We start from the raw sequence: 15,241 nt of genomic DNA, 5'->3' as shown, positions 1-15,241 counted from the left end.
TAGGCAAATTATTTTTGACAGTTTATTTATTTTATTTTGAGAGACATCAATTTGCTATTTCACTTATTTATGCATTCACTGGTTACTGCTGTTACGTACCATGGCCAAAGACTGAACTCATAACGGTGTGTGGGGACAACGCTCTAACCAACTAAACTACCCAGCCAGGGCCTTGACATAGCTTTAAGGCCCAGCGTATTTGTGACAACACTCTACTCCAACCCTCTTGGCATGTTATCTCTACTTCAATTAACTTTCCTTTCCTCCTTTTGTGTACTATTCAAGGAAGTCTGGTCTATTGTCAAAGGTTCTGGAGTTTTTGTGTCCACCTGTGCCTTTAGCCTTAATTTTTCTTTAGGGCAAGTATGAAATATATAGGTTCAAGCATCTGACTAATGTCTTCAAATGGGGTCCCAAGTCTGATAGGGTTGAAGACCACTCCGGGCTTTTTTTTTTTTTTTTAATATATTTTTATTGATTTCAGAGGGAGAGGGATAGAAACCCAATGATGAAAATCATTGATGGGCTGCCTCCTGCATGCCCCCTACTGGGGTCCAAGTCTGTAACCTCGGCATGTGCCCTTGGCCAGAATAGAATCTGGGACCCTTCAGTCCACAGTTGGACGCTTTATCCAAACCGGCTAGGACAGTGGTCGGCAAACTGTGGCATGCGAGCCACATGCGGCTCTTTGGCCCCTTGAGTTTTTAGCAAAGGCCAGCTTAGGAGTACCCTAATTAAGTTAATAACAATGTACCTACCTATATAGTTTAAGTTTTAAAAATTTGACTCAAAAGAAATTTCAATAGTTGTCCTGATATTTGGCTCTGTTGACCTAGTTTGCCGACCACTTGACTAGAGCGACTCTGAGCTTTTTGAAAAACTGGGATAACCCCATCCTAACTCTTGCCTCCCAGCACCAAAAGGAGTCCATTTTGTAAAGCGTCCTTGAATGCTCTCCTGTATACCAACTCCTGTGAGCCTGCCACATGACAGATACTTACTGAGCACCACTGTCATGCCTTGAGTGCCATCTATGCTTACATTCTTGTGGTATTAAGAGTAGGTCATTGTTTCCTATTGTTACCCCATTTTGCAGATTTGAAAAATGAAACTCTAGCCCTGGCCTGTGGCAGTTGGTTGGCACATCGTCTGTACACCAGAAGGTTGCAGGTTTGACCCCTGGTCCAGGCACACACGTATGGGAGGCAACCGATCGATATTTCTCTCACATCAATGTTTTCTCTCAAAACAAAAATATCCGAGTGAGGATTAAAAGAAAAATGAGGAAAAAATGAAACCCCAAATATCAGATAGCTGGTCCAAAGTTACCCTGGTTACTGGCTTCAAAGCCTTAATATATCGCTCCCTGGCCAACTGGGAGTGGCTCAGAGGTTGAGTGTCAATCCAGCAACCAAGAGGTCATTGGTTCAATTCCCACTCTGGGCATATATGCCCAGGTTGCAGCCTCAATCCCCGGTACAGGGCATGCAGGAGGCAGCCAATCAATGAGGCTCTCATCATTGATGTTCCTATTTTCCCCTTCCTTCTAAAAGCAATAAAAATATATACTGCTTCCTGGAACTTGCACCTAGATTAGCTGTTGGGGCAGTCCTTGTATTTCTGGCACGGTATCCCTGCATGAACTTGGGCAAATCCACTTAATCACCTCTAAACACAGGACTAGAACTAAGGACTCAAGGCCTCTTCCAGTTAATCTCCACCTGGTCCTGCAACCCAGGTTAACTACCCAGTGCAATCACGGCTGAGCTGCGACCTTGGACAACTGTCTAGCCTTCCTTATACTTCAATCTCTTCAATAAATCATTATCTCCTTATTACTGATAACCCTTGAATCTTTTTCTTCCTGTTTAACTACTGTCAAGTCCAAAAAGTTGGTCCTTGCTCAGGAACCAGTCTTGGATGGTGCACATACACCTTTTACCTTTTTAAAAAATCTTTCCTTCCTCCCACCTCTATTGATACTCAGACTCTTCTGAAAAAAGAATGGAGCATTCCTCCAAGCCAACAGGCTGCAGGGAGTGGTGGGCGGTTAAATAGTTTAAGCACAAAGTCTATTGTCAAAAGTCTAAGTGATCAAATGGGCCCTCCTTAACCTAGACCAGTATTTTCCCCCTTGGCAACTAAATATTTCATAATAGATGGGCAAACTAGTTTTGAAACCAGATTCACTATCAAAAATCTCTGCAACAGCCTTCTCTGGCCATGGAATTCTTCTGAGGTGTTCCCAAGGGGGGGAAAAAAAAAAAAAGATAGCAATTATGTGCTTTTCTTTTTTAAAAGTTTAAAAGCCCCTAACATTTGACACTTACCCGTCTTTGTCTAAAAATAACCACCAATATTGTTCTCATATTCCTAAAAGGAATACTGGGGTCAAGACCAGGAGACTGCAGTAGCTATAGCAATTAGTCATAGCTCGAAGCATGGCATGATCAACATGGACAGACAGAATCAATGTCCACCCATCCACATTAGCACAGCTTTGTCCTTGACAGTGACATTTAAATTATCACTTAGCATCAAGACAAAGCTGAGGCCTTTGCCAAGAATCGTCTTAACTGAGTGCTTAACTGTGGTAACTGTCCAGATGATGGCATATAGCATAGATTGACACCAGACATACATGCCACAAATGTGTAAAGGGGGGAAAGGCTCAAGGACACATGGGTAGCATCTTCTAACTATAAAAATTACTTGCTCACTAGTATGTCTCCCTGTAAGATAAAAATGTTAGCATGGTGCCTCCAGAAAAACTGAAAGAGGCCATTATTTTTCAATGTAGGTACAATTTACATTGTTTTTCAATTAAAAAGATGTGCTCTAGATCCTGGCATTTTATAATTAGCTAACAAAGTAAAAATGTCAGAAGGAAAACAAGGGCTTTCAAGTTAACTGGCCTGGGTTCTGAATACACCACTTAATGAGTAATTAATGTCATTTTCTGCCCTTCCTTCCAGTGATATCCCTCCAGCAGTTAAGTATCACACAATAGACCCTGCCTATGTTTGGCAAAGGAGTATTAGAAGGTGGAACTTCTCCTGGAGGCCACCGCAGGGGCGAGATAAAAAAAAAAAAATTTAGCCAAAAGGGGTTTGGCTCAGTGGACAGAGCATGTCTGCAGACTGAAAGGTCCCAGGTTCGATTCCAGTCAAGGGCATGTACATTGGTTGCGGGCACATCCCCAGCAGGGGGTGTGCAGGAGGCAGCTGGTTGATGTTTCTCGCTCTCTATCCCTCTTCCTTCCTCTCTTGTGGAAAATCAATAAAATATATATATTTTTTAATTTAACTTCCTTTCCTGACCCATCCAACTCTTCAGTGAAGCTTCCAGCACCCTTTGGCAGCTAATTTCAAAGAATCAGCTCTTCGCCCTCTCCAAACCATCCTCCTCCTTACTACTCAAAGAGCAACTTCTACTCCCAACCCAACTTCTGGAAGCCACTTTCATGTCAAATCGACTGCTAGACATAGTCAGCACAAGTCCTCCCAGGACTGCCAATCCAATGTGTTGCCCCCACTACACTCCAGACAGCCACTTCCTTAGTGCAGTCTAACACCCCCAGCTCCGCGGCCTTCCGGCCAGCACTGGCTGCTCCACACCTGCTTGCTTGGCAGCCTGGCTGAAAGTTACAACAGACTGGACCTACGTCAGGTGTTAACGCCTAGTGCAGTTGCACCCTCAATGGCTCCTGCCCTGTAAGCGTCTACCTGGTGAGGTACGTATTTCTTCACAGAACTCTGCCTTGGCCATCCCCCACTACCCTAGCCATGACTTTTCTCCTGTTGGCTTTTTTTCAAGGGACCCTCAACTAAAGATTTGCACCCTGTTCGCCACTAAGTGTCATGAACTGCCATCTAGAGAAAACAAATAACATTAACATGCCAATTTATATTTACTTTGTAAAGAACTCCTGTTGTAGCTTAACATGGTTGATCATGACTTCCTAATTATAAACTAGAGGCCCCAGGTGCATAGCAGATGGGTGTGGGGTGTGTCCCTCAGCCCAGCTTGTACCCTCTAGCAGTATGGGTGCTGGCCCTGAGCTGCAGCAGAGGCATGAGAGGGCCTGGAGCACCCTGCATTGAGCGTCTGCACCCTGGTGGTAGTTCCACCCTTCAATTGATTTGCATATTAGGGTTTTATTATATAGGATTTTGGTGACACCAACTGGAACAGGTTAAAATAGTTACCAGCTACCTAACAGGACTTAGAAATTGTTTCCTAAGGGAGATTTTTCAAAACTTGTTTATACTGATCACTTACCTCCATTTCCTTATCCAAATGATTAATAGTAACCCTTAACCCCACCCCAACAAAAGGATAGCATTCAGCAACCCCCATCCCCACCCATACCCGGCTCTGTTGTATAGGGGCTTGTCAGCAAATAACCAAACACAAAAGTGCCTGCCTTTGAACAAGGGAAAATGACCTGAGGAAAAGCCACCTTCAGATACTCTTCTGGAAGGCTAATTTTGCTCTAAAAATAAAATGAAATACGTCACCAACCTGGGATCTCTTTATTTACTGGAGGCCCAGTGCACAGCATTCATGCGTGTGCAGGGCCAGGCAGTGATTGGCGTCTGCCAGCTGCCACCCAGGGCCTTCCTTTGCTCCACAGTGCACGTAACAGTGAACTCCTAAGGGGACACTTTGCCTATTAGCCTTTTATATATAGGTTTATATATAGGCTTTTAAAAGATGTTTATTGATTTCAGAGGAGATAGAAACATTGAGAATCATTGGCTACTTCCTACATGCCCCCTACTGATAACTGAGCCTGCAACCCTCAGTCCACAGGCCAAAGCTCTATTTCACTGAGCCAAACCAGCTAAGGGCTTCAGACCTCTTTAAGTAATGGCCACAAGCAAGCGAAGTACTACCACTGCTTCATATATATAACTCAGATTAAAGGCACTAAATGGCCATATTCTAAGACATTAGTAAAATAATCACACAATGCTTTAATGTAAGTCAATTTAAAGATTAAAAGTGATATTCTACACACCTATTTCAAATTGGTCTATGAAACCTTTTTAGCCATATGTTCCAGATATGAAAAGAACTGGGGTACTAAGTGATGTCTAAATAGTGTATTATGAATTTCTGCAATTCAGGCAAAGTTGCATGAAAAAAATTAAGCAGCTAATACTGAATTTGTTAACATTTTCAATCTCTTCTCAGAACCTAGGAATATGCTCCAGTTGAGTTCTTTTGAGATATCCAATGAATCTTAAAATAGGATGGAAAGAATTTGAGGACTTTGAATCATTATTTAACACTATCAGACTGCTTCGATAAAAATACACTCCATTTTTTCTTCAGCTACTTTAATTATAAAAATCTTCCATGTCCCCTTCCCCCCAGAAAATGGAAAACCAGAAGGCAACAGTCCAGTACAAAAATATACAACTGGAAGATATCAACTAGATCTGGCAACTAAATCATGTTCAGAATTCTGAAAAATAAAGCACATTAAGACAAAGCACTAAACCAGCACTATAATCAGGAATTTTATCCCCTGGGAGATACCTTCCAAATAACAAAGGGCTAGATACTGTGAAACACTGAGCCAAGGAGCTGAAATCAGGCTGTGTGTATGCTAAAAAATGTATATGATCTATGTTACATTCCAGATATGGGTATGTCTACTTAAGTAGGAATGCCATTTACTGATCACACCATCTTTTCAAAATACATTAACAGTAGATAATTTTATCATAAAATTATCTTGTCTTCACCTTTCTGCAGGAACCCACAATAAGCTGAAAACCAGATTGTTACATATTCCTGAAAGCAACTATAGCCCTTAGCTCCCCCCAATGATCACCATTAGTGACCTCCAGTGAACATCTGTAATTACACCACAGATCAGTTTTAGTGACTACTTTATCACTTGACTAAAGATGCATGATCAAACTGCCTAGTAGGACTTGTAATTTTTTTAATTACAGTAACATTAAGAGTTTTTAAAAGCCACAATCTAAATGTACAATATAAGAGTTTAATACTTTCTATCTTCCATATGTTTTGCAAGCCATAAAAATTGTGCTGGGGCTTTTTAAGTGATTGAAAATTTAGGTAACTCAAAGGTTGACTATATCTCAATTTCTCCATTAGCCACATTATACCCATAATTAACCTCTTTACAGAAACGCTTCTAACTTAAGACTGGAAGTTGTATACTGCCCATAAAGCTCCACAGATGTCCATTTATAACAGCAATGTATTACTTCCATGACTTTTTAGCTATCGTGCTTTTTTCCTAACAGGAACAGTATTTAGGCTATGAGGCAACGCCAGAAGACAGTAAGGCCCAGAGCTTCCAGCAAATCAGGTAAATCCTTAAATGTCTTTTACAAGGTTCACACTGAACCTCAGTGATACCAATTCTTCCTTGGAACAATCACTCTCTCCTCCCTATATTTGCATGAAAGAGTAAGGACCAAGGGAAATTACCTGTTTAGGACCTAATCTTATGAGATATCCTCATATAGCCCGAGCTGGTGTGTGGCTGATTGGCAGAGCATCGTTCTGCCTGTTTGAATCCCAGTCAAGGAACAAGTCCAGGTTTGTTGGCTCCATAGGCGGACAACTAACGTTTCCATTTCTCTCTCCCTCTTCCTCTCTAAAAATCAATTAAAATTCTCTTAAAGTATATGTGTATAGCCTTACAGATTCAACTCAATGCAATGACTCGGCTCATATTAAAGTCAGGATAATTCAAAACTGTCATAAAACAGCACATTTAAGGAAACTAAGCCACAAGACTGTTGCATTATGGTTTAATCTAATTGCACAAAATTTAGAAATTACAGCTTCTCTGGATTTCTAAAAGGAAGGTTATGCATGCCTCCGTATTCAAGTCTGCACTTACATTTGAACCATATGGTGAATTTTACATGATGATGGATCAATTTAGAATTCCCATGCAACACCTCAAATAATGTAAAATAAAATGGAAGCAATTTTTAAAGCTTTGTGGGTAGTTCTCATGCTAATGCTAAAAACCTTTTTATGGGCAACTTTGAGTTGTTATATACTAGAATGCTACCCTTTAAAATGCTGGTCACTGAGTAACTTCAAAGAAAAAATTTAAAACAATCATTTAAGTGACAACCAAAAATTCCCTTCACTTCAAAAGCCTCAATATTGTTTCTTTTAAGATTTGTGTAACCAACTGCTTTCCAGGGGACAAGAACTATGGTAATAGTGTGTTTGACTATTATAGTTATGCTATTATCTTATTAATTCAAAAGCACTTTACAAGAAAATATAAGTATGGCTTTCAATAGGAATGTTAAACCTGAACTTGATACCAAGCTCACACATTTTAGTTTTGCAAGGAAAAACAGGCTTTCAGGTTAAACAACAATTTGTAACCAAAACTTTAATCCCAAGGATTCTCACAAAACATATTACAAATGACAGCAAGGAAAAAATTTTGCACAGTAACTCAAAGTTCAGCTCTACAATGTACCCTTAAACTGGCAGGACACTGGCATCTTGAATAGTCTCAAATTTCCAAGTGAAGAATGTTACCAACAGCTATATATTCATATATAGCAATCACATAAGAAATTTATGACCTAAAGCAAAGGTAAACTAACTTTTTAAAAACTTGTTAGGTTCTACACTAACTCGACACCATTGCCCAATGTAAAGACTAGTTGGATTTTTTAAACCTCTAAATCTAAAGGTGCAGCTTTAGTTTTTAGCTGCTGGCTTGTGTTCACAGCAGCTTTTGAAGACTGCCTGTCCAATTACAGCTGCCTATTAGATCCCAGCTACAGAAAGTCTTAAATCCAATTTTTTGCCAGTTTTGTTTCCACAATATTCAATGTCACACTTTAGCTGGGCAGAAGGTAAGAGGTTTATTATCAGTCTATGCAAGACTGAAGTTCAAAGCAAATTCAATTTTGCTTAAGGGAACATTGTAAAGTAACAATTCTTGATATTACATGCCTCATATGATCCATTTCAAACCATAGAGAATTACATCTTTATGTGTCACTGTTCCAAGACAAACAAATGTGAACAGCTAAAACATCTTAAAAATGCACCAAGCTTATGAAGTCTCAAACAAAACTTGAATTTTCTGTACATACTCCTGTCAAATGAAGTTATTTCCTGTACACCACTCATCTTGCAAACTGGTCTTCTATTTCCTCTCATTTGACCTAGATCGGCTAAAAAAAAAAAAAAGGCAGAAAAACAGGTTCCATATGTAACTTGGGGGCAGTGACAAAACAGCAAAAGATTTTTATGATATAAAATTATAAAATTATATCAAAATGGCTTAATTAGACCTATTTCTGGTTTTAGTACACTAACTAGTTAGACAAGGTCTTAAATAGCTCATCATTAAAGATCTTACCTACGAGACCTAGAGAAGGAACGAGACGGCTTGTGATTTCTCTCCCGAGACAGTGATCTCTCTCTTCTTCTATCTCTAGAAAGGGACCTAAGGACAGAGGAAAAGAAAAACAGGACCATTCAGGACTATAAACAATAAATATTTCCATAAGTCTGAAAACAAAGAGTTAGTTAATTCTAACTTAATACTGATTCCATGTAACACTTTACCCATTACTAAGAATTCATTACCATTAACAAAGTCATTTAGAAAACAGCACAGGCAAATAACACTGCCATTTCTGAGATTGTGGCCAAGTCATTTACCTGCTCCGGCTGCGGGAGAAGCTTCTCCGTCTTGGAGATCTAAAAGCAGAAACAAGAAAGTTAGGCTAACTGTCAATTAGTATTAATGGCGTGAGGCATTTCCCAACTTTTCAATCTCACTGTTGGGCCCAGTGATGTGCCGAAGAACTGGCACCCATCGTCAAAAAGAAAAAAAAAAAAGAAAAGAAAAAAAGGCACAGAAGGATTAAGGAACCAAAAGCTCAAGTGAAAAGCAGGTATTCCAACCATGGACTCACTTTAACAAAGAATGCTTCACAGCAGATCTGTCCAATGCAAAACTTCATGTCAAACTAACTTCACTACCCAAACACCACACCAAAATGTAGTCCCACAAGTAGTTCCAAAAACAGTACCATAAACCAGTATTTGGAACCCATGCAAACCTATAAGTCCATGACAAGACTTAGGTACCAGGTGGATAGTGTAATTGTGAAAACGCGCTAGGTGTAAATATTGATGCCATTAAGTGCTACATTAGAACTGCATTTGTGATTGTCACATTTAAGGGTGTGTTTAGACTTATCAAAATTACCTTAGCTCTTGGCCCACTTCACCCCCAAATTTTTAAAATTTTGAAAACTGTTAGTAAAACCATTTAAAGGTGATAGGAGTCAAATTTTTGCTAGAAAGGAAAGCTAAATCTGTTAGTAATTTAAATTTTTAGTTTGGCATCTCACACATGCAAATAAGTTTCACTTGAAGGTCTAGTTACATTATGAGTTCCCTATCACCCTTAAAAGTTTTATTCAAGCAATATATATGTACATTACCATTCAATTATGCACAGCCAGCCTTTGATCCAGAAAAAAAGAATTACTTTAAGCCGCTTACTCCTTATTTTAACCAGCAGTAAACTGTATAAGCAGGAAAAACTTACTAGTTTTGGGTTTCAACAAGCTAGAAATGGTGAGGTGAGGCTGCCGGACTGACGGCCAGGAAGAATTTGCTGAAAAGGTTTTGCCAGATGTTGCGTTGGATTTAGTTGGTTGGCGAAGGGGGTGTTGTGGATTTTTCCTGCTTTTTTGTTAGCCGAAGGCTGCTGCTGTAGTTGTTGTGAAGACATTTGGTAAATAAACAGCTGAGCTGATTGGCCAGGAATGTGTGGGCGGTCGAGGTGGCTGCTGCCGATTTGGTTAAGGTTGGAGAGAAGGCTGAGAGAAAACAGCATGCTCGGGAACCAAAGGGCGGTGCAACCTGGCGACTGGCCATGCCTGGGTCATGTGAAACGACACCAGCCAAGCTGAATGGGGCGCGCTGGTCACATGACGCTGAAAGGGCTAGTTGACTGGCTAATGCAGACTCAGAGGGTGGTGAGAAGAGACATGATGGTGACTCTGTAACGGGGTTCATTTTTATTAATAGATGGACCAAAAAGCACAAAAAAATGAAGAAAAAAAAACAAGCCATCAGTACAACCATCTATTAGCTAACAAATACTCTATTATGATGGGCAACAGTGTGTTGTTTTTCAAAACAGCAAAAGGGGCAAGATTTTGAACTCCTATCTCCTAGGACTTCACTCACCTTTAAGAGGTAAATTCAGTCCTTCAGAAACTATTTTGGAGATTTGAGGAGATGTGGACTTAGCATCCAGACAACACTGCCTGGTCCAAGAATGATGCCATTGTCAATTATAAAAAAACCGATCTCTCTCCTATTTGGGTATGAAGAATAGATGACTGGGATTACTTTTTTAGCCCCCTTTATTGGTCAGCGACATTAGTTTCAGAAAAAATCTTCAGAAAGATTTCTATTTTACCAGTTGTAACATTACTAAAACAGCTGCCTGATTGGTAAATATTACAATCGTGCTAATAGAAAACACAATTTTTTTGGTGAAGAGCTAGAGTTGAATGTAATGTTTTGTCATTATGGAGTCAAGAAATGGAAAAAGGCCTAATTGAAGTATAAGGGAAGACTTGGAAAGATGCACTAGAAGATGAACTAGAAGATAGATCCAAGATAGAAGTTACTGACTACCAACATGAACCTAAAGACAAAAGCCAACACTCAGCACAACTCACATACCCCAAACTACACCCAGCAAATGCTTCATAAAAACCTCCGGTCTTCACAATAAATTTAAAACCCACCAACAAACTTTTGAGAGAAATAACTGCTCCTATTACCTACTCCATCACACCAATACCTCTAGTCACGCTCTCTCTCAAGTACCTGCGGCGAGGTGGAGGACTCCTTCGCCGATAATCATCTCGAGGGCGACGACCCCAAGAGGGAGGTGGGCCTCGATTTCGACTTCTCTTTTCACCATTCGACAGTTCCACTCTGACTCGGCAGCCACATAGCGTTCTAGGAAGATAAAAATGTTATTACATTTAAAGCAGGCAAACAGACTTTCTGAAAGATATTAAAGCAAAAAATACTTCTAGCCAAAACTGATTTGGCTCCGTGGGTAGAGCGTCAGCATGGGGACGCCATGGGGACTGAGAGGCCCCAGGTTCGATATCGGTCAAGTGCATGTACACTGGTTGTGGGCACATCCCCAGTAGGAGGTGTGCAGAGGCAGCTGATTCTCATCAATGTTTCTAACTCTATCCCTCTTTCAATCAATAAAACATATATTTTTTTAAAAAGCACTTCTAGTTAGGAACACATTTGAATGCCTGCAGAATCTTTAACACCAAAACAGGTTTTAGTTCCCTTATTTTTTTCCTTAAAGGAAACCAACTTCTTTACATTTTATTGCTTTGTTAAGAGTCAAGTCTGATCATTGGGCTCAATGTTAATTTGTTAAGTGTGAAAACACATAGAATAGTCCTTAAAGAACTAGTTCATCTATACATCCTGTGTGATGTCTTCCTCTGAGGTCTGTCGCATCACTTGTTTATGAATCTCACCCTATATTTGCTCGTCTCTCCACTCCATCCCTGTCCATGTAAACAGCAATAGACGGGAGACGTTTGTACATTTTATTTTACATCACCCCTCTCCCCCAATTATCACAATAGTTGACATAAAAAGTTCCAACAGCCCTTACATTCCGATAAGCCAAAGACTGGGAAGAGGCGCAACCCTGGAAACTTGTTTCTGCAATCCGCTTGAGTAAACAAGCTTTTCTACAGCCAGCCTACTGAACATTTAACTTTAGGGTGGAAATCCAATGGTTTCAAATGCCAACCACATGAAGGGGGGAGGGTAACACCTGCTCCTATTAAAACTCGGACATGAGCAGCCAGCTAAGGGAAATTGCTATATAAGCCAGACTTCCTAAAAGAAGCACTCCAAGCACGCAAAGATAATGGTGCAGCAAACCCCATGTAAGCATCATCCAGCTCCAATCATCAACACAGGGCCATTCTTACTTCAAGTATGATTCCACAGCCGTTTTAGAATTAATTCAAAGGCGACAACAGTTGACTGAGAAGAATTTAGATTAAAATGTTTTGACAATTTTTTGGATGCAGCTATACACCCACTAAGAAGTGACCATTAAACTAAGGTGACCAGATGTCCCACTTTAACAATTTGTCCTGCAGCGTTTTAAAAAAAGGTCCTGATTTTTTAAAAAATTCTTTTAAATCTTTTGGACTTTTTTTTTTAAACGAAGCGGGACATCTGGTCACCTTACATTAAACTTCATTATATTCTTCAATGGCAACTGAATAAAAAGAATCCTCCTTATCTCCACTAAAACTGTTCGGTCCTTTTTTTATTGCCAAAAAAGGTGTACACAAATTTCCAGTAACATCAATTTCAGATAGCCAAGAAGCCACTCAGAATCATTATCCTAGAGATTTTTAAACGTTAAAAACATAAGCGATATATTTAAATCAAAGATCAAATTACCTCCCATCTAGCTCTCGGACAGCATCGGCTGCGTCTCGGGGATCTTCAAACTCAACAAAAGCAAAGCCAGGAGGGTTTCTGGCAACCCACACACTTCTGAGCGGTCCATAATAGCCAAAGGCTCGTTCCAATTCCGTCTTGTTACCGTTGTTTCCAAGATTACCCACATACACCTTACAATCCAATGGACAGGAATCGCGATGCATTTCTGTAAAATTAAAAAACGAAAACCAAAACATTGAAGATTTAATCAAATAATCTACACACAGCGAAACACAGACCCTTAGGAAAGACTGCCAAAATACTAAAAAAAAAAAAAAAAAACCACACCTAATTAAGTAAAATCACCACCCTCGAAACACCCATTTCTCCGTTAAATGCTGAGTTACAGAGGCCTGAGACAGAAGTGCACGGACCACGATCCCATCTATTATGAAATGTCCCAAAGAGGCGAACCCAGAGTCACGTTAGACGGGAATTAACGGCACTTCCAGTCGCCGGGGCAGCGACCCCAATCACCCCGGAGGCCGGTTCCGGATTAGGGGCTACCCCGACACCCCGGTTCTTCTCTTCTCCCCTTGGGCTTGCCAATTAAAAAACCAGCCCAGACACATCCTATTTGCGTGACTCCACCCTATGCCCAGGAGCTGAGAACAAACCACTGCTGGAGACTTTTAAAAAAAGAAAAGAAATTCTCTGAAGCCAGTTTCGGGCCTACGGGCTACCGGGCAGCAGCTGCAGAAACAATGCTGCCCCCGGAAGACGGGTTTACAAGACGGACTGGGTTCAAGGAGTAAAAAGTGGAGTCAAATTAAAATAACATGAGCATGTGAGTGCAGAAATAGCTTCCTGTGAATAGAATAAATTTCCAGCCTTTTCCCAGATTAAATCTTTATTATTGAAAATATTACATTATGCTCCCTTTTTTTCCTCCATTGACCCCTTCCAGCCCGCCCAGACCAACATTCCCGTCTTAACGAAAGCCCAGTGACAAAAAGCCTGGGAGCTTAAGAAAACGTGGGGCGGAAGAAAAAAAAGGCGCCATAAATTGAAAGGCCGCGCGGCCTGCAGGACGATTCCGGTTACCGGCTCCCCCGCTGCCTTAATCCTCGGGCAACCTCACCCGCCTGCGCATCTCCCCGCAAAGGCCCGCGAACCCCTTCCCTCCGGGCCGGGCCCCGCCGGGTGGGCTCCTGGCCCGCCGCCGCCCGCGCTGAACGTCACAAAATGGCGGCGGCCCTTTGTCTCCATCTGGCGCCGCCATTGAGCCCGGCCCCACCTCGGCGCTGTTCCGTCTCACTCCCCACTTCACTCCTCAGGACCCGGGCCCTTACCGAGATCTTGGGTGAGAAACGCGGCGGCTGAGCTCCACACACCCTCGGACGGCTCTTCGGCTCCCCTCCGCCCGGCTCCACAGGTCCCCTCTCCTCCCCGGCGTCCACGAAATGGCGGACCACCGCCTTCTCCTCGCCCTTATTTATACGCCATGCCGTAGTCACGTGATTGGACAGGCTCGCCCAATGAGAGGCCGAGGAGGCCGTGACGCAGCGGCAGCGAACGCGACAGGCCGCGCGGGAGTTGGGAGCGCGCTCGGGCCGCGCCGCGGGGTCTGCGGGGTCTGCGGGCCCCGCGCCCGGCGCTCCCGCGGGGCTCCTCCTCCGTCCCCCCAACCTCGGCTCCCGGAGCTCCTCCGCCCCCTCCATGCTCGTCCCCGAACGGGCCGGAGCTGTGGGCGCCGCTGCCGCCGCTCTCCTGAGCGGGCAGAGCCGGCGGCTCCGATACGATTGAGGTCCTGTCTGGATTCCATGCTTGACCCTCGCCCGCCGTTTGGCCGGGACGGAGACCATCGCGCTTTCAAACGTGCTTCCGAGTCGCTCCCAAGGTCACGGAGCTGTGGCCGCCGAGCCCCACACTGGTGGGCAGGCCCGGTCCTGCAGAGCCTGCCCTCGGGCCGGTTTCCCGCCTTTCGCCCCGGGCTTCGGCCGCGCCGGCGGCGTCCCGGCTGCTGGACTCCCCCGTGTGTGATGGGAACTCCGCGGCCGAGGAGCCCGGCAGGCCCTCGGGAGCTGCCACTGGAGCGAATAACAATAGGAGGAAGTTGCTGGGGATGACGGATTAAATCCTGAGCCCCCACACTAATGCCAGGAAGGGCGCCTCTGGCCTTCCCCCTGGAACGGGGGTGGGGGTGGGGGTGGGGGTGCTCCGCGGGCCGCTCCCGCTTCCCGCCCTGCACCCCGCCGAGCGGACAGAGCCGCGGGAGTGGTGAGCTATTGGGAGAAACGGGGCGATTGTGTTAGAAAACCGCCCAGATCTCTCCGGAGCCCTGCCCTCGGCTGGGGAGCGCGGTTCCCGCTACCGCCTTGCAGCAGAGCCTGACTTAACCTACAGCTAACCTGTATTTAAATATGCTCTGGAGAGAAAAACAACAGAAATAACCTGTGTTTGAAGTCACTAGCTGAAAGTTATGCTAATTATTTTCTTGTCTTATCTCTCCCAGACGTTTTCCTAGGAAGCCTTATCTCTCAGTGTGGCCCTAAAAGGATTTTCCTTAGTGGGGAGGGGAAAAACGAAGATTTAATCTCCCTGAGCCTTCGTTTTCTCTGGTGTGAAAGGGGGATTTCACGGCGAGGGGAGTAGGGGCAGGGGAACTCCATGGTGGAGCAGGCCCTGTGCCGGCCTCTCCTGGGAGGGGGATTCTGGCAAACCCTGGCTCTTC

The 15,241-nt window shown here is 43.2% G+C and overlaps 1 protein-coding gene across 1 annotated transcript; it reads right to left on the bottom strand.

Annotated features, from left to right (window-relative positions):
• Positions 1-7,390: 7,390 nt before the first annotated feature.
• On the bottom strand, positions 7,391-14,011 carry SRSF3 (serine and arginine rich splicing factor 3). The gene is made up of 6 exons (XM_084890076.1): positions 13,860-14,011; positions 12,526-12,733; positions 10,894-11,028; positions 8,698-8,736; positions 8,393-8,479; positions 7,391-8,204 (listed from the first exon to the last, which is right to left on the bottom strand). Exons 2-6 carry the CDS (start codon positions 12,729-12,731, stop codon positions 8,177-8,179), a joined length of 495 nt encoding a protein of 164 aa, XP_084746202.1. The 5' UTR covers positions 12,732-12,733; positions 13,860-14,011; the 3' UTR covers positions 7,391-8,176.
• Positions 14,012-15,241: the final 1,230 nt, after the last annotated feature.

Source organism: Pipistrellus hanaki (genome assembly GCF_964339955.1).
Source record: "Pipistrellus hanaki genome assembly, chromosome: 7".
Lineage (NCBI taxonomy): Eukaryota > Metazoa > Chordata > Mammalia > Chiroptera > Vespertilionidae > Pipistrellus > Pipistrellus hanaki.
This window is presented reverse-complemented; position numbering and strand designations above follow the sequence as displayed.